Source organism: Microtus oregoni, unplaced genomic scaffold (genome assembly GCF_018167655.1).
Source record: "Microtus oregoni isolate MIOR12 unplaced genomic scaffold, Mior012 000033F_ref0000390, whole genome shotgun sequence".
Classification (NCBI taxonomy): Eukaryota; Metazoa; Chordata; class Mammalia; order Rodentia; family Cricetidae; genus Microtus; species Microtus oregoni.
This window is the reverse complement of record NW_024543092.1, coordinates 16,913,674-16,934,019: the sequence shown is the minus strand read 5'-3', so window position 1 is coordinate 16,934,019 and position 20,346 is coordinate 16,913,674. Positions and strand designations below refer to the sequence as shown.

At 44.4% G+C, this 20,346-nt stretch overlaps 1 protein-coding gene across 4 annotated transcripts in view; it reads right to left on the bottom strand.

The window, feature by feature from the left end:
• Positions 1 to 4,640: 4,640 nt before the first annotated feature.
• Tulp4 (TUB like protein 4) overlaps positions 4,641 to 20,346 on the bottom strand; it is a 164,383-nt gene continuing 148,677 nt past the window's right edge. For all 4 annotated transcript variants that reach the window (XM_041679985.1, XM_041679987.1, XM_041679986.1 and 1 more), the window contains 3 exons: positions 15,595 to 15,738; positions 10,730 to 13,245; positions 4,641 to 9,111 (listed from right to left, as the gene is read on the bottom strand). In XM_041679985.1, the coding sequence (XP_041535919.1) occupies positions 8,995 to 9,111; positions 10,730 to 13,245; positions 15,595 to 15,738 (2,777 nt within the window). In that variant the 3' untranslated portion in view covers positions 4,641 to 8,994. The remainder of the gene's footprint in view (positions 9,112 to 10,729; positions 13,246 to 15,594; positions 15,739 to 20,346) is intronic.

The following is a 20,346-nucleotide window of genomic DNA, read 5'->3' as shown; positions in this document are numbered from 1 at the left end:
AAGGTACCAGATCCCCTGGAACTGTAGTTAGAGACTCCATGTGAGCTGCCATGTGGGCACTGGAAACCAAACCCAGGTCCTCTGCGAGAACAGTATTTTTGATTACCAAATCACTTTTCAGCACCCCCTTTTTTATTTAAAGACATATCACTATGCAATCCAGGCTGGCTTAAATTCCTGGGCTCAAGTGATCCCTGACTCAGCCTCGCCAGGAACTGGGTCTACGGATTACTGGTTACCACTGTAACACCCACTTTCCCTGTCTTTTGGCCGCAGGGCACATTAGGAACTCTGGATGCCTTTTCTTCTATTTGTCTAGTGTTAGCAAGTTTCAGCAAACTCGAATTTCCCAGCGCTATGAAAACACCTAAGAAATGAGGCAGGCTGGGTAAGCACTGCTAAGGCCAAGGCTGCCAGCCGCAGAATGCCTGCCTCGGTACCTCTGCCATCACTGTCAGCTGTGCTGGCCAAGCTGCTGCAGAGACCAACGACACAGAGGAGCTGGGCTGTCCCTGCAATGGCAGACAGGCAGGCAGAACTCCTCACCAGGAACTGACCAGGTCTATGTGATTTAAGAAGCCCATTGCTTTAGTCCGGCCCATCAGTTCTTCCTGGCGCTGTATGTGGGGAACTGAGGCTCTGTTCTCTAACAAAGACTCTTGGTGCTGAAGGGACACCAGTCCACTCTAGCCTGTGGCTCTGGCAGGCCTTAGATTATATTCCTGAAGCTAGCCCCCAAGGTCTATTTCCTTATTTGGTCACGTTCTCCTCCTGAGACTGACTACCAAGGTCCAGCGATCAGAGGCCCCCTTTAGCTCACCTAATTAACATGCCCAATTAAAACTAAACACCTCATCCTAACATGGGTTTCCCCCTTTACCTTCATCAGCTGTCATTTACCTATGTGCCACTTCTGTCTCCTCTCTACCCACAGACGTAGTCCTTTGTCTCTCTGGGACAAACATCCCTGGCCCTTTGCTTTGTTCCCTTCCCCCTATCCTCTATCTCCTTTACAACCTCATCCTAAGCCATTCTAACACAGACCTCCCCTTTTTCTCTTCTTATGCTGACACCCACAAAGTCATTTGATGCTGTTTTTCTATCCCAGTTAGAAAGCAGCCACTTTAGCTTTTCTTCCCCCTTTATTAAAAGGGGAAGAATAAACCTGTGAAAACAGGTTGTTTGGGTGTGGTTTGTGACTAATCCAAGGTCTGGAAGGAGCCCTCACTGTGCGGAGTCCCCTTCAGCACCCACAGCTTCCCTGGAGCTAAAGTTAGCTTTGCAGCTTAGCACCTGCTAGGAGGTGTGTGTAGAACCAAATGAATGCTCATACTTATCTCATGAGAGGAAGCTCTGTAAGCAAGGGGACACTCCCATCTCTAGGTACAGCCTTTGGGAACTGATGGGCAGGAGGAAGCCAAGACCAACTTTCAGGGTCTAAGAGTTCAATAAACTATATGACAGGTAGTTTTTAGGGCAACCTCCCTCCCTTTCCAGCCTACATGGCATGATCTGCGGTCACCAAAGACATCACTTGGGCTTGCAGATTCTTTTCCTATAACTGCTGGAGATGAAGCCCAGGCAGGGACCGGCTGTTCTAATGGATGAGCGAGGACCAGAGGAATGGTTTTACAACAAAAGAGCTGGGACATCTACCACTGGTGAGGAACCATACTCCTCCTCCAGTCCGTAGCAGACTTGAGAAAGGGAGGAATCAGAAGTCAGGATCCCGATGGTGCACAGAAACACATTCCTTCAGAACCACCCTCCTACAGGAGCTACAGCCATGTTGTACTCTGGTGTTTGCCTTTTTCACTTGGAGGAGAGAAAAACAGACAAGACAAAGCAAAACAGAGCCAACCAGAACACTGGTCAGCTTCAGCTTTCAGTGGCCTGGGAAAGGGAATTTACCTACTGCTGAACCAAAGTGCAAGAACTTGACAGGCTTCCTATCAGAGGACCAATCACCTAGGACTTACGTGAGTCCAGGAAAGGACTGAGAGAGTTATGCCAGCCTCAGCTCCCCTCCAATAATGGAATGGCATCAGGATGACCCAGTCTTTCTGTTCTGGATGAAAGTCAAGAGCAGCACTGAGGGCCCTGGAGGGTAGGGCTGGCTGGCCCTGCCGAGGGAAGCACTGGATCAGTGGCTGAGGAGTGCTAACGCAGCCAGCCCATTTCTATCTAGCATACTCCATCTTTTGAGGGTGTTGTGGAATGCAGCAAGGGAGTCCTAGCTCTATGTGTGATAAATGACTGCAGAGGCTCTAGGTGAGGAAGAACATGCAGAGGGGCATGGACTAAAAGGAGCAAATGGGATTCCTGAGTTTCTAAAATGCTGAGCTGGGAGGAGGTTCACATTGCTCATGACGAAGAGATAAAAGCTGGAGTTGAATAAATCCTTCAGACTTATTCCTCACTAATCCAGCCATTTCGCTTTTATGGTTCTGTAATTTCCCAAGAGCTCTCTTACCTCGTCTCCAGCTTCAAAGTATTGATGCTTCACTGAAGGTTCCGACTCAAGAGAACTGAGAGCTGGCTTTCACATCCTCTATGGCACAGGAACACACTTCCCCTTGGAGAGAAGTGGAGAGCGGGAAACCCAGAGAAGAAAACCAAGGGCCCGTGCACCACTGTCTGCACCCAACACTGGGCTCTTGCTGGGTTTTGCTCCAGTGGAGTGACCTCCTTTATTTGAAGTCATAGGTTTGGCAGAAACTTAAAAAGACCCCAGGAGTGAGGCTACTTGGCATAAGGATAGCTTCATATTTTCAGCAGACGGCATAAATGTTTCTAAGAGCTGCAGAGAAACAAATGGACATCAATCTGTGCCCTTGTGAGACCTGGTTGAACAATCCAGCCTGTGAGAGAAGTGTTCAGACTTCAGAAAGTACTGACACGAGAACACCTCCAGAATGGGGACGTTTACCTGGTATTCCTCACAGGTGACTGAGTACGAATAGGTTATTACTAAACAGGAGTGGGAAGCTGGGAGCCTGGCACGGCATATGATTTAAGACCAGCACTTGGGAGGCAGAGGCAAGTGGATCTTTATGAGTGAGGCCAGCCTGGTCTACAGAGCTAGTTCTAGGGCAGCTGGGGATATATGGAGACTTTGTCTCAGATAAAACGAAGAAGAGAGTGAGAATGTAGAAATAATTGAGGTCTTCTCACTAATGTGGCCCAGAAACTCTGGATTCTGTTTAGCAATCATTTCAACCTCTTCAATGGTCCAGTTTTGTCCTTATTTATAAAGAGGGAGGTGGATGGCATCTTCTTCCCAGTGGAGTTAGGGTGTCGTGCTCTCGTCAGTGCCTCTACATCCTTAGGAAACTGCCTTGCAGTCTCCTCGAGGCAGGCATTCCTCCTCATACTAAATGTTTGGGGCTAGAAGATGGAAACTTATCCCTTATTTTTCTAGGAAAAGATAACTACAACTAATAAACAGAACATAACCTTTCTAAACTGAATTTACAGATGGAGATTTTCTAAGTTCTCTTTCCAGGATATTAAAAATAAATCACACAGGCTAGATAGTTGGCTCAGTGGTTGAGAGCAGTTTTGCTCTTGCAGAGTAAACAGGTTTGATTTCCAGCACTCACATGGTGGGTCACAGCTGTCCATAATCTCTGGTTCTAGGGGCTCAAACAAGTGCTTCTGACCTCTACAGGCAGCAGGTACCCACGCTGTGTATGTACATACGTGCAGGCAAAAATACTCTTACATATGAAGATAGATAAATCTTTAAAAATAAGAAATCATTCTTGGAAACCCTGACTTGACTGAATTGTCCCAAAGATGCTAAGTAGTTTGGCGGTACTAGAAATCCCGGACATAGCTCCTTCCAGTAGGCCCAGATAGGAACTAGGTATTGGGAATATTGGTGGGTGAGAGGAGACAGACCAGGTTTGGGCTGGCTGTTAAGTGAAGATGTCATGAAAGAATTCTCCAGTGATCATGTACACTCATAACAAAATGAGACAGACTTGCTTTTGTATAAGGCATTTGGTCATCTTTTGGATATATAAAGCACAGGTTTATAATCAATCCCACAATAATTTTAGAACAATTCCTAATTAGGTTGTACTGGAGTTGGTGCAGGTTTGTGTTCTTCTAGCTCTTTAAGTCTGAGTGAGCACAACAGTTGTTTTGTAGACAGACACTGTAAAGGGCTTGTACGTATACTCCCAATAAGAGAAAGGAGGCCTGAAAGCACTCATTAGTACCATAAGTCAACAGTTACACTGGTGTGTTTTAGCAAAATGGCTTAAAACTGGGTTTAGTTAAGTTTCCCCCCATGATATAACTAAATATTTATTCGAAAAAATTAACGAGCAGCACAAATCATGTTACACAATCAGGTAAACTCAGTATCATTCAAGACTATAAAGGCATTCTTAACTGGAATCTTTTCCAGAAGGAAGAAAAAATAGAAAGTCAAAGCAATTCACCAAGTAGACAACATGATCTGACCTCTCAAACTCAGCAATGGAATGACAGGGACATTTCAGTGTCCCTGTCATGTTGGCATTTCCCAGGGGACCCTTGAAGCAACTGGTGGGGGGTTCAGAAGGTCATGCCAGTGGAAGGATGTAGTTTCTTCTCAAATGACCCATAATTCAAACTTGGCACACATCTAATATTTTTTTAATCTGCAAAATTTTATTAAGCAATAGCTGGACAAATCTTACAATTTCAAATCATCCAGAAAAAAAACTGAGAGTAACCCATCTCAATAGTAAAGGCAAAATAATTTTGACAAACTACATCATTTTGAATGCAAACCATTTATCCCATCTAAAATACTTCCTGCACAATCGAGTATACAAAGTACATACAAAGACAGGCAAATAAGGAAGAGATCATTGAGAAGCAATGGCGACTCTCAACAGATCTTGTCTGGAAAGTTAAACAAAGCAAGGTGCTGAATTAAAAAAAAAAATTGAAAACCAACACGGTGGGGAGAGGGGCTGATGTGTACAAAACAGTGCACGCTGTTCCCAAAGTGTGGACAAGAACATGCTGGTGGTCTCGTTTGGTCTGTGACCTATGCACCCCACAATGCACATTTATGGGAATAAAAAGATGAGAGAGGGAGAAAGGTAGATGCCAGCAGTAGCAATAGTAGTAAACTTGGAAATTATGCCCAAATTTACAGTACTAAAGTAATGCATTTATAAACAAATGCAAACAATACACCTTTGGTAAATAATACAGTGCCTTTTCACTCAAATTATAACCCATGCTCTCCCACAACACGAGAAGAAAATTATCTACAATAAACAAGACCTTAAAACCCTACCCTTCCCCTTAAAATTAACTTGTAAACAGAAAATATAGATTCAGTTAAAGTCACAAGAAAACTGCACAAAGCCGAAAAAAAAAATGGAAACAAAACAAGCCACAATCCTGCAGAGTTTATCAGCCAGAGATAAGGAGAAAGATACACAGTGGTGTAGAGTTCTCAATTGTATGCTACCATAAAGTCCCAGAAACTCAAATGACAGCTGCAACCCAGCTAACGTTGTCAACCCATCCACAGCCCACACAGGGACAGTAGAGTTTCCTCCCACAGATGCCTTTCTCAGAAAGCCTTCTGAATTAGAAAAAAAGAGTCTTCCACATGAATGCTCTACAAGAAGCAAGCCACAAATGACACTCTGAACCGCTCTCAATTTGAGACACATGTGCCCACTGAAGAGAGCACACTCATAGGGACTCGAAGGGACTTCCACTGTACTTGGATTTGGTGCTTCTATAATTTTAGTAGACTAAACATGATTCCAAACACATTTTAGGGGTGAACTTTCAAAGATATACTGGTTTCTGTTCAAGTAGACAGCTCTGAATCAAAAAAGAACTTTTTTTTTTTTTCTACAAAAAGGCCATGTTTTGAAACATTCTCAATCTCATGAAGGGGAAGATGAGCTGCCAAATTAGGCTACCAGAGAAAAAGAGTTTTCAAGTTTGCATATCCCCATCCCCTTTAATTAAGAGATGGACAAAAGGAGGTCAGACACCTCCAGCCAAATTCACTCTCCACCCCTATGACAGAGCAACTCGACCTTGGCCCCCGACCTTTGATTACAGAACAGACATTACATAAAGGAGAACGGCTGTGGATGAAAAGTACCAACTTGCAAAAGCTTTTGCTTTCTGTGTCCATTAGAACTCTGAGTAGTTCTAGCTTTATAGGTCCACTTTTTCTCAGAATATAGATTCAAATGGGTACCTGTACAAACATCCATGACCTCTGTTTTGATGTGGTCAGAACCAGACAAACCTAACACCCATTTTGTTTATTAATATACTGTTTTTTTTATAAGTCTCTACGTAGTTGACTGTTTTTTATTTTAGGGAGCCAATGAGACACTGTGATGTTCACAAATTTCTATTAGTAACCATGAAGTGCCTAGAATTCTGTTACTTAAAGTCTTAGCTTGAGGAGAATTTAGTTAAATGATGTTGACTGTATCAAACAATTTTTAAAAGAAGCCATTATCTTAAGTGACACTGTGTCATGACTGCCGCTGCCAGCAGCCTACTGCACATGTGGTGCCCGAGACTCACTCCTCCTTAGCCTGGGAAAGGAGTCTAGTGGGTGGCAGGAGCTCCCGGTTCTATTCTGCAGCTCACAGGTCAAGCATCATTCAAGACAGGAAGCAGGCATCTCCATGGATGGAAAATATCTTTTAGAGATGATTTCCTCCATACTCAATCTTATTTAGCAAATTTATAAAGTATAACTTTTACAGATTTGCAAAAAGCCAGCGTGAACTAAACACAAAACTGAAGACTACTGATTAAGGTCCCTCTTCTGCTACGCTTATGTAAGAGCTCTCACCCTTCCTTGTGTCCTATCACTTTTTATTGCTAACTAAAATTTTCAAAATAAGGAGAAATACTACCTTAGGGTATGCTATCTCAAAGAAATAGCCTATTTTGCATATAATCAATACTGATGGAGTGAATTTACTTTTTAAGGGATTAACAGGATTTTTTTTCCCAATTTTCAAGAAAGTTACAAATTATCCAGCAAAAACCATCTTCTGTCACATTCTCTTTATTTTTTGCAGCAAAATATATTGCCACCAAGTAAGTCATTACAAAGGTACTATTTTTCTAAATAAATAATAATGGGCATAAATCACCGATACATAGTAACAAAATAGTTCCCAAGAATATTATAAAGAGCAAGATAAATAACTATCTCTTAGACAACAAAACAAAGGAATTGCATTTAAATTATTCCATGAACTGAGAGGCTACAACCATATTGCACAACTAATGATAGCACGGGAATACCTTATCAAGCTACAAAAACTGACGTAAACCAACACAGTCATTCCCAATACACTATTCAACACTTCCTGGGACAACTGACCCACCTAAGAATCAGCTCCCGTATTTTTAATTATAAAACGGAAAACTCCAGTATCAGCTGAGATATGTCCTTGTTAGTATTTCTTTGGAATTTTGAAAGAATGATGAGTAATTTAATTTTGCTCAAATAAAGAAATCAAACAGTTTCTTTTCTAATTCTTAAACCAAACACAAGAAAAAAAAATAAACACAAAACAATGTTTAAGTGAAAAGTTTCCTGTAGCATCTTCCACTGGTCAGTTTTCAAATAAAACTCACACTTAGGAGTCAAGGCCAGCGGGCAGTTCTTGTGCTCTGGGAATGAACAACATCACAGGTAAAAGCTACAGCACAAACCGGTTCTCACAATAAAGTTTGAGTATTTGCCCAAGGTGTATTCCCACAACAAGAAGAAACTGGGCAAAGATACTACAGGCAGAAGGAATGGCATATAGACAGTCAACTACCTAAGTCTGAGAGTCTTACCAAGGTTTTCCCAGTGGTTTGTCTTTTACACCCAAAGACAGTTCTTTTTTCCCTCAGAGAATACTGTGGAGCTTCCCACAAAGATGTGACCACATCCTTATCTTTTAATATCCTGGGAAATGCACAAAGATTTTTGATCACACTTATAATAGAAAAAAAAAGCATTCAAATCAGCTGAACTTTAATGTGGCCAAGGGAAGGAATGGTGTAGTTTCAAATCAAGTCCCATTCATACTTTTGAAAAGACAAAGCAATGAGATCTAAAGAGAAACATGTTTACAGTAAAATATTCCAGATTAAAACAAAGGAGTAGGGAGAACAAAGGCTGTTTCTTGACAAGTGGAGGTATCTGGTGATGGACCAGTCTGGTGAATGTGAATTTAAGCCCAGCTCTGCCTCAGCCTAAGGTCTCTTACCTTCTCCCAAAGTCAGATGGGATTCTGACTTTAAAGAAACTAGTGGGGTTTCCACCAGCATCCTTGGGAGAGAACAGTCCTTGCACAAGCTCACCCAGTTATCTGCAGTGCTGTAGGCCTGTCGCCTCATAGACTGGCTACCAAATCACATTCACACTAGCGACAGCAGCTGTTTACCTTGGTTTACATCAGCAGAGCACAAGTCATTTGCATATGTGTCCTTCATTCGTGTAGGTACCTTCTAGTAAGCAGCACATATGTGTGAATTAAGTTTTGTCCTCCCTCAAAAGAGAAGCTGAATCTTCCAGAGTTTTGGTTATGTTGGGAAAAAAAACAAACGTTTTTTTGCACTAGTGATAACAGTAACAGAGTCCAGAATGAACACTTACACACACTCCCTATGCCTAAAAGAAGAGCAGGCTCAAAGCAATCTGTCTTCTTTCCAAAGGTCTTCGTCCTAGTTACTGAACAGTAAATCAGTGAAACATTCTATAGACAAGCTACACTGCCTTCCAGAATACACGATCCCTCAAGTTCTTGGCTTCCAAATACTACTCTATCAAAAGGAGAAAGGAGGGGCAATAAAGGATAAATGGACAATTGACCACATCTAAACAACAGCACCCTCCTGCCTGCTGGCTTCTTCTACTGTTGCTGTCTCCGGTCCTTGGTAGTAGCAGCACATCTTCCTCCAAAGGCTCCTGGCATGTCTCCCTCTGCATCTGTCTCTTCATTTTAGGCGCTGAGTCACATTGGCCAGGGCAACAGCAAAAGCCTGCACGGCTGAGAAGGGGTACTGGAAGTCTAGGATGTATGCATTACCGTCAATCCGTCCAAACTGCATCACCTGGGGAAGAAATGAGAGCAAACACAAGAAAGGAAGAGAAAGTGAGCTAACAGTCAGATGTCCCAACTCCAAGGGGAGCAGAGAGCATCGTTCATGAGAGTTCTAGAAACCCACGTAACTGAATCTGAGGGGCTTCTAGATCTAATTACAGATTTATAGGACAGGGGACAGACGGGGGTGGTGATGACGTAAGGGCTACGGGTGAGATAAAGTGGGCTCTCCACCGCAGACAAAAGGAGGCTTCCCATTCGGAAAGACCAGAGATGTGCTTTGTCCAAGTTTTCCAGCTCAGGGAAGGCTTCCCTGGCCACTTATCTAAATCACCACAGCTTCCTTTCCACCATGCTCCTCCTTGCCCTGCTCAGCTTGTGTGAGACTACTGCATCGCAGCACAGGCACACATGCATGTCCTGTGGTCTCTCTCCCTTTTTTCAAAGACACATGACAACAGTTAATTCCATGTCTCTCCATACTCTTAATTTCACTCCGAATAAACATTGGCAAGCCTCCTGTAAAGTGCTGAGAAACACTTTAGGCCTGTATTAATATACTCTGTAGAATCACTCAACTTTGCTTGTGTTAAATAAAGGTAGTTGCAAACTTAAGAAGTAAGGACTGTGTTTCAGTAAAACTTTATTTACAAACACAGGAAAGGAGTTAAGCAGATCCATGGGGCAGTCTGCCAATTCTTGGCTTAGAAACTTCCAGGGACACAGCACACAGTAAAAATATTTGGTAAGTTAATAAAGTAAAAATGAAATTTAAAAATGGATGGACTTCTCAGGATGGTCAAGAGGTGAAATGAGGTGGTAGGGTTACAGAGGCCATCCGTGTTAGGAAATACGATTTGTCTTCTATGGTCCTGATCTGTACTAAGAGGAGACTTGCCTTCTATTAGAAACATGGAAGATGAGTTAGCAATAAACAGAAATAAGCAAACAATACCTAGGCAATTAAAACATTTAGGAAAAACTCATACAAGGCTCAGTCATGAATCACTTACTGACATAATGCAGTCACCAATGCCTACTGCTTAAATTGGAAAGTGGGGACAGTTCTCACGTGTACATACAAGGTAGGGGAGATGGATAATATTCCTCTGCAGCTGGTAATGAACAGCTAGGAAGGAAGGGGTATTGCACATATTGTTTCTATCCAAACTGCATTTTCTTGGGGAAGCAAAGCCACAAAATGAAAAAGCAGGTTCCACAGCTCCCGTGGGAAGCAGATAGCACAAACTACTAAAGAGTTACACAGGAGGAAAGCAAAATATGACGGCTAAAATAGAAATATTAATAAATAAAAGTATATGCTCTTTTAAAATAATATAAAATACCAAACTCTAGAAGACACCTGCAACTGTATGAGGAGCCGGTGGTGAGGGGATGGGTGGGTCCCATGGTTTTCTTTCTAATCTCATGCAATCATCTGACCAATGGTATACGCATCACTTAGATTTAAAGTATATCAGAAGGTTCTCTGAGAATTAGAACCTGAACCAACTAGCTCCACCTGAGATTCATGAGACATTTCCTCCTTCCTTCCTGGCTGGCTTTTGAAGGGCTTGTTCCTCCAGTCCACAGCACTGGCTCATTTGTTCAGTGGCTAGTCTCCTTACCTGCCGCCCCTCCAGCTCGATCTGGAAGTTCTTGGCAGATTCCTGGGTCACCCTTCCTCCAAAATCCAGCTGGTACACCTGTGTGGCTTCATTCCACAGAGGCTGTTTGTTGGCCATTACATACACGAAGCCTTGACTGCCCAGTCGCCCGTCTTCCTTCTCACTGGCTTTGCGGCACTTGAATTCCTCCAGCTCACTGGCCGTGCGCAGGCTCCTCTTGCTCTTCCACCCCTTCTTGCTGCCCTGGCTTTGGTTCATCAGCTCATCTCCGCTGATGAACAGCTCGGGCTCACTCTCTGAGCTGTCCTGGAATTCGTTTGTCTTGTTCAACTTTTTGGATTTCAGTTGGTCTTTCTGACTTTTCACTTTCTTCTTCTCTCTCCCCAGGCGAGGGCTGGAGATGAGAGAATTAAAGTCACTCAAAGCCCTTGCATCCTTTTTGACTTTGCCCTCAGTGATGGCCTGAACATTTCCTTCCTCTGCTCGGCTATCCAGGCGCTTCCGGTTCTTCTTTCCAAATTTTTCTGTTCTCTGGGGGACAGGGCTTTCTGTCAGAGAGAGGACTTCTTGGAAATTGTCCGCAGTCTCTACCATCACCTCTGTGCCCATGTGGCTTTGGAGCTCTGCAGGTGGTGGGGACACAAGAGGCTTCTCCACCACTAAATGGGGCTTGGATGGGAGAGTGCCCTGGGGATTTTGCATGGGTGGGCAGGTGCTATAGGAACTCCAAGGGTGCAAGGCGATAGGTGGCAGCTGTAAACTGGAGCATGTGCTGCTTCCTGGGTATGTGGGGGGCAAGGTGCAATAGGAAAGACTGGGTGGGTACGCTGGCTGAAGTACAACAGCAGACTCCTGTTGTGCAAACTGTGCTGGGGACAGGGCATCTTTAGGGGAGCACGGAGCTTGTACTCCAGGCAAAGAGGGGTTGTTATAGCTGCCTGGATATGGCACTCCCATGCCATAGCCTGTCTGGAAGGTGGCAGTAGGGCTGGACGGAGACTTGGGAGACACAAAGGGCACTCGAGCTACATCCAGGTGCTGGCCTTGCCCTAGCATCAGGGGGGACAGTTTTAAGGGGTTGGGCACTGCAGGTTGTGCTGTCCTTTCTTGAGGAACCCAAACGTCCTCACCCAGCACAGGGTCCCACTGGTAAGGGGGAGGCCGCTTCACTGTGACAGTAGCTTCAGGAAGTGGGGGATGCCTCAGAGGCTTCTCCAGCTGACAGTGCTGAGACAGTGCCTCGTCCTCTGTGAAGGCTGAGTTGACATAGTCAGTACGATCACGGGAGGTGTCCGGAGGGCTCAGAAGGTTGTAGGAGGACTGGGAGGCTAGTGGGGAGGTGCTGATAGCATGGGCCAGGGCTGCACCTGGCTGTGAGCTGGACCCAGCTCCACTGCACTGGCTGCAGGTATATAGGGCAGGTGGAGGCCTTGCTGGGAGCTGTGCCACTGCCCCACTAGGGCCACCCTTAGGCTTGACCAGGGGCTGCAGTGGGGTACGGGAGCTGTCAGCCAGCTGGGCCATCTTAAGTGCAACCTCACGGTTGTTCCTTCGCAAGGTGGCATGGATGAGACTACTGTCCAGTCTCTGAGTGGCACTCCGTCCCTGAGCCAGTTGACTAGCAATTTCAGGATATGGAGGTGGATCCCCTGTGGGGATGGAGTATCGAGGGACAGTCAGGCGGTTCAGAGTGGCACTGGTGCAGGGTTGGAGAACCTTCTTCTCAGTGGCTGTGAGTCTCAAGGTGGCAGAACTACCTGGGCCAGGAAGAGTGTAGGTGTTCTGGGAACAGAGCATCCGAGTGCGAGGCCGGCAAACCTCTTCCACATTGCCGCTGCTGTCAAAGGTGGTGATCCTCTCATAGCCTAGGGGAGGCTGGTAGTGTGCTGCCGGAGAGCAGAGGGAGAAGTCACCTTTCTTCAGACACACATCCACTGGGGGCTGTGGTGGCGGCAGAGGAGGTGGGGGTGCTGCTGTGGTGGGGGCAGCAGGGATCGTTCCTGGGTATGGGGGTGGGGGATTCATCTTTGCCACCTGGACCTCCTGAGGGGCACTGAAAACCACTGCATCCCCCTCGGCTGCCAGCTGAAGCACTGGTCGTAGGGACTTGGCTGACTTCTGCAGGTGCTCATGGTCTCGATCTCCATGGTCCACCACAGACAGCTGCAGAGGCCCCTGTGGTGGTGGCGGTGGTGGAGGTGGCGGCAAAGGCAATTGAGGAGGGTTCTGAATGATGCGGCCCATTTCTACACCTCCAAAAATCACCTGTCCAGGATTGGGGTATCGACTGGAAACTGGGTATTGGGTGGTAGCATCACCTGCATGCTCTACTGCCCCTACAGCTGTTGTCTGATTGGTCAAGACATCCAGCTGCACATTTTGATTGGCCAGCAGGGATTGTACCAGCCCTATGCTCTGTGTGGGGGACAGAGCTTGAGCAGAGCTGTGGATTGGTGCAATAGGGATGTTCACAGTACAAGGTGGGTTGTTTTCAGGGACACCCGATGATCCAGTAACTGGAAGAAAATCAGAAAAAAGAATTGGTTGCAAAACAATGCTGTAGAACTGGGTCAGAATAAGCAGCATGCCTGGACTTATCTGATCTTTTGCAAGCAAAATGCAACTATTAAGACTGAGATGCCCTTGCTGGGAGACAACCAGGCTATTCACAAAGCTTCACTAACATTTCTGGAAGGACACATCGCCAACCAGGGAGTCTGCAACATAGCCTGCCTGCTCAGTGTGGGCTGAGGCATTGTCAGAACATCTCAATGAACATGTCTGAACATTCTGAAATTGGTACCATGTGCCTGAATACTACCATCATACATAAAGAACTCTTTAATGGTTATACTCATAAAATGCCTATATAAAAGAAAGTGGAAAAACCAAAGAAAAGAATTCCCTAGATATATGTGTATTCACTGAATGACCTTTTCCTATTTATTGCTTCTTAGCATTTCAAATAGGACTTAAGATACAGCCAACCTCATACAAACATGTGGCCACTTCATTCACTATATAGTGGTCACTTCATATATCATGAAGTCAACAGTGACTGTGGGCAGGTGCTCAGAACCACAGTCTGTGCCCTTGTTGGCAGTGGGACCAACTCCAGCTTTGCTCCTCTCAGCCCAGGGACTTGGCTGTGCCTCTTCCTCAGAGTACATTGTCACAGGCCCAGAGCCTGGAACCTGGTGTTAATGCTGCAGAGCAACAAATAATTGAGCAGCAAACTATCTAACAGGCTCACTGTATAGGCTGGCTGACTTTGCCTACAGCCACCAAAATTTCAAAGGTTAGGCCTGGCCTTGGGGCTGATCCTCTGGTTGCAGGAATCTGAGTCCCACCTCAAGCTTCCTATCATTCCTTTGCTGATCTCTCTGAGATCTCCTTTGGTCTCCAAGGAGCAATGACTTCAGCTATTTCCCTCTCCATCCTCTCAACTGAGGACTACACATAGCAAGGGCAGCCACCGCAGCAACTGAATGCAGAAAAAGTTGCTTACTGCATTTGGGAGAACAGAGAGGTTGTCCAAGGAAAGCATATACTGCATCTAAACTGGAGATTCTGAAATAGCAGGGCAGGTGTCAAGCCTACGTGCCCAAAGTTCAATCACCAAAGGGTGGGTACTGATGCTGGAAGATTTTGTTTCTACAAAATTACAAGTGGCTTATACTTAAAAAAAAGGGGGGGGGGGCGCGGGAGATTGTTTCTCAAGTGCCCTTAAACAACTGAGAACAGTTAGAGACAACTCTCTAGCAGCCAGTGGAAAACATTCTGATCTGTAAACAAAACAGAACCCTTTAAGAATCCCCCACTACAGTAACCAAATCTCAAAGCCCACAGTTTATCTAACTCAAGCCAGGCCTCTGTGAGTTAGAGATAAATTGCACGGTGGAAAGGGTGCTCAAATGCAAAGGCTCCCAGTCCTGGAGATAGGGCAGGTTTCAGGAGCTGGAACCTGTGTGCACTGCAGGCCTCTAGAGAGAAGCTCTTTAAGCAGGTATAAAAAGGGTGGAGGCTAGGCAAGACCACTGAGACAGAGTTTTGGTGTGGGAGAATTGTCTGTATTCTGTCAATCATGTTTTAAATAAATGCTGATTGGCCAGGCAGGAAGTATAGGCGGGAAAACCAGACAGGAAGTAGAAATGATGTAATGAGAACAGGAGAATTCTGGGAAGGAGGAAGTTGATTCCTGCCACTCCTGCCCAGACCACCAAAGCAACAGGATGTGATCTGCCCCACTGAAAAAAGGTACTGAGCCACATGGCTAACATAGATCAGAAAAAATGGGTTAATCAAGATGTGAGAGTTAGCCAGTGAGAGGCTACAGCTAATGGGTCAATCAGCTTATAATTTATGGAGACCTATGTGTGATTTTATTTGGGGCTTGCTGGCTGTGGGGTACCGGGTGGGACAGAAAACCACAACAAGCAGCAGGCCCCCCTCACGTTACAGAGTTTAGTTCTGGTTTTACATAGCACTTCTAGTTTAAGTTCCAGCTTTGAGCTCCTGTCCTGAATTCCCTGGGAGCTGAACTAAACCCTTTCCCCCACAAGCTGCTTTTGGTCATGGTTTTATTGAGCAGCAGAAAGCAAGGAATGACATTACAATACGAGACGTGCTCTGTGAATTATCACGTCACCACTACCTGAACCGTCCATGCTCTGCAAGTTTCCCTTCTGCCAGAAAGCACATACTGTGGTTTTCCTCTCAGATATACCATGTCTCCTGAGCTTACAGAGTGAGGTGGGTCTTTTTAAAGTGTGCCAACAACCAGACTCAATGACTTACCACTCTACCCCCTTGCATAATATACAAAGAGAGGGACTGTAACAGACAAGTCCACATATGTGACACACCTGGTAAATCATCCTCATCTTCACTGAAAACATTTGGGTTGAAGACAGGTAGATTAATATAGTCCATGGAGATCTTCCTAACTTCTGGGAGATAAATGGTCATCTGCCGCGGCTGGAGATGCAGCAGGCTGGTTTTATAGATTACTGGGGGGAGAAAGGAGCACAGTTAATGAAGGCATGCCAAAGAGTCAGCAGTGTGAGGGAGAAAAAGAGAGGGCCATGGATCCCTCTGTTGGCAGGCAGATCAAACAGGCTGGACCAGGAGCAAGTGGAGCTCTTAGCTTCTAATGATGATGTATACAGAACCATGTGGCATTGGCAAATTCTTAGTCTACAGAACCACAGATTTTAAATGCCAAAAACATATCTCAGACTTAAACCATTTCTTACAATGATCATACATCTTTAAGAGCTTCATATGCAACCAGAAGGATAATTTAGTTGAAATAGTAGTGCCAAGAGTGCCAAGCTCAGGAGCTATTTGCTGTCCATGGGATCAGGGTACCACAGATGCATAAAGAATGCCAAGCTCAGGAGCTATTTGCCGTCCGTGGGACCAGACACCACAGATGCACAAAGAGCTGCTGCTGCCAAGACTGAGACCTTATCTCACTGTCACCTTTGGGGTCTGCAGAGGGACTCACAGGCACTTCCAGAAACAGACAGTTACAAGAAAGCCTAAGTTGCAAATGAAATAGAAAAGATAAAATTAATTTAAAAATGATGAATCTGAGTTTCATAAGCAGGTAAAAACAAGGTTAGCTTTTGTCATCTCTCTTATGTCAGATATTTATTAATTGTGTATGTGTGTTTGTCTGTATGCACATACATACAGATATATGTGTTCCATGACACATGTGTAGAGGTTAGTTCTGTCCCACCATCTCATAGTGTTTGGAGATTAAATTTAAGTTGCCCAGCCTTTACACAAATGCCTTAAATCACTGAGCAACCCTACTGGCTCAACATTTATGTTTAAAACTCTTTCCTGTGAAATTGTACACAGAGACACATGTATTCAGCCACATCCTCTCTCTGCGCATTGTCCCCTAACTAGCCTGGCCTGACAAAACAGTGTTGCTCTAGAAGCAGCAGCTTTCGCTGAGCCCTCTGTATGAGGCTGGAACTCAGGAGGTGTCTTTTCCCATCCAAACGTCAGAGAAGTTTCATTCCGTCTCCTCACTCTTGCTCACAATACAGAATTATGAATTTTGGTGGAAAGTTCTGTACTGTTCTGAGTTAGTGAAAAGAGCTATTCTATATTAGATCAATAAAGATTTTTTTTAAAGCTGGGCAGTGGTGGCACACACTTTTTTAAAAAAAAAAATTTATTGGACACACCAGGCCAAGGAAACCGGTGTAACTCCCATCAAAAGGTAAATACCTAGCACAATGAGGGTGATGTAATAACCCTCCTGACCTGTCAGCTGATCTCCCAGTGTATACATCAAAGACTGACCTACAATTCAACTGTCCTGAGGGCTTCAGCTCAGTTGTTCTCCACTGTTGACACTGCCTTCTTGAATGTCCTCTGCCTGTCTGGACCTGCCATCTGTCCTCTCATTCATCCCCTGGACTTAGTCCTGCCCTTTGCCTCTGCAGCTGGACAACTGAGTTCAAATGAGGTAGGGGTCCCAGGTAAGCTAACGGTCATGATAATAACAATTACTGAAGGGGCATAGTGTCATCCTCATATGTAACATCTTCAAAACTAAGATTAGCACTGTCACTCAGGGGATATACCAAGTGAAATTCTAAGCATCCTAAATAATAAAATATCAAATCACAAAAGGTCATAACAAATGTACGGTGTGAGAGAAATACTCAGTTGTGCAGGATACTTAATTGTCAATGCAGTTGGAGATGTCATTCAACCTTCTTCAAGTCCGTATAGATAAGTTCTGTGCTCCAAGCTGACACGTGCTTGATGTGAGAAATGTGAACCTAAACATATATCTGAGTTCTGCAGTGCAGGGACTGCCTGGAATGATCTAGATAGTCTTTTTCCTCCGGTTAGAACTGAATCTTTTTTAACTATTGTGTGTGTGTGTGGGTGGCGCACTTTTAATCTTAGCATTCTGAAGGCAGAGGCAGGCGGATCTCTGTGAGTTTGAGGCCAGCCTGGTCTACAGAGCTAGTTCTAGGACAGCCAGAGCTATTAACACAGAGAAACCTTGTCTCGAAAATAAAAAACAACAACAACAACAAAAAAAAAAACAAGAAGAACATTTTTTTAAATTGAGGAATGATTACAAACATTACTTGCCTCCAGGGGAGAAAACCTAGGTAGACTATAGTAATGATGGGAGACTTGATCATTTTTTTAAAAAAGATTTTATTTATTTACTATGTATACAGTGTTCTGCCTCCATGCATGCCTGCAGGCCAGAAGAGGGAACAAGGTCTCATTGCAGACGGTTGTGATTCACCATGTGGTTGTTGGGAAGTGAACTCAGGACTTCTGGAAGAACTGCCAGTGCTCTTAACTGCTGAGCTATCTCTCCAGCCCCAACTTATGAATACCTTTTTACTGTATGTCCCCTTTAATATAGCTTTTATACAGCTCTTAAGCGATGTTAAAAATTCAAAAAATTTCAGGGTTGGTCTCAGCATGGCTCTGTGTACCTCATGGTCATAGGCCTCATAGGTCTAGAGGTGACAACAAATGTGAGCAGGGCCAGGCACAGCAATGAGCTTCTGGGACCATCAGCAGAGGATGTAAGTTCAACAAGGGGGTGGAAGACTAAACCGTAAGAGGGGAGGAAGGGGAGGATGGTGGTGGAGGGGTGGGACCGGGAGGAAGCAGAGAGTTCAGTAACAAACTGGCTGCCATAAAGAAAGAGGCTAATAAGGACTAAGCCAGACCCTCTTGCAGTCCTCTTCCTCAATAAATCTTTATATTGCGCACGCGCTCTCTCTCCCCCATCTCTCTATCTCTCTGTGTCTCTCCCTCTCTTCATGGGCTAAGTCTGTTCTAATTGAAGGAAAAATATTATTAAACATAAGAAATACTCACTTCCTAAGCCCATTAGCACATTATATGTTATATTTGAAAAGATTAACAACGTGACATGAAGAGTAGACTTTCTTGAATCCAAAAGTTGACTTCTCTAATATAAACAATAGCAACCATATGGACCAAATGATCTTTTTTAAAAAGCCAATGATTAATGGGCTGGAGAGTTGGCTCAGCAGTTAAGAGCACTGGCTTCTCTTCTAGACCCAGGTTCAATTCCCAGCACCCACATGGCAACCCATAGTTGCTTGTAACTCCAATTTTTTAGGGCTCTGACACTCTCACACACATATGGGTAGGCAAAACACCAATGCACATTAAAAAAAAAAAAGAGTAAATGATTAGGAGAAAGGTGAAGCTTTTCTCTTGACACTCTACCAGCTCACAGTGGAACAGCATGGGCCCCAAAGACATCCACTACTCTGTTTTAGCAATCTTAGTGACTTAGCTGTGGATCTACTTATCGCAGGAGAAGGGCAGAATTTAATAAATAAATAACTTTCCATCCCAGTTCTTTCTCCTGGTCTTTATTTTAGGAAGCCCACGTTCCCAGTTTACTGAGGTGGAGGGGATGATAGTTAAACAGGTTGGTAGGACAGAGGTGGACACTTCTGCGATCATCAGAGTTTCCAGGTCATTGAAATGTTGTGAGGAATTTCCTGTGTAGGCAAGAGAGTTGTACTGTGGAAGAGAACGGGTAAACAAAAAGGAAACTGTTCATGTGATAAAACTTAACATTTATTGCACAAACCAAGTGCATACTGCCACTTCATTTCCTCATCATATTATATGTAGCAAGCCTTACTATTTTTTGTGAGTCTTAGAACTAAATCCAATTCAATTTTATGTCCTTTGCTTTAATTTTATTTGAAATAAAAACTTCAAAATGAAAACTCTAAGCAAGTGCTGTTTTAATAAAAACATCTGTAGGCACATACAGCGGCAGTTATTCTTTGGATCTGGGGTGAGTGTGATGGTGTGAGCGATCACACCTAGAGCCTCAAGTATGCTAGGCAAGAGTGCTACCGCTACACTTCATCCTAAATGGATTTTTAATGTTTGGTTTTCAAGAATAATTTATTTTGTAGGTCTACCTAAGATACAACTTCTGTAGACAGAATTCTTGAAGAACAATCTCATTTGGGTACAGAGAACACACACAAGATTAAGGGCCAAGGCCTATCTGGCCTCACTGAGAGAGGCAACCAGAAAATGGAGGGGGCAGGGACAGCAGCAGCACTGTGCATCTGAAGACCCAGAAGGAAGCTGGCAGGGAAAGGCTCTTCTAGCATTTCTACTTCTTCCCAGTCTCAGTGAGGTAGGTGCACTAATGAAGACCTAAGCCTGGGCTGGGCCCAGCCTCCACTTCACAGTTTTCTTCTGATGTTAATCAGATAAGGAAAACAAGAATGCTAAACACATACTGCTAACAACCACATTCATCACAGCCAGCTAACTTCTTGGTCTTCAATGCTCTTTCCCTTCTCTTTAGAAGTTCCTGTGATTCAAGAACCTGGACACTGGAACTTGAATCTGCTCACAATGGCCGAGTGTTTAGAACTCTTCCAGTGCTTTTTCTGGAGAGTTCAGCTACTTTTACTAGTTTCATAACACAGAGTTTATAGGGGAAAAAAAGAATGAAAGGGTCAGGGACAAGAAACAATGAGTACAGGTTTGTTTTTCTGACGTCACAGTGGCTAGAGTCAGGAGACAGACACAACAATCCTAGACTGTCT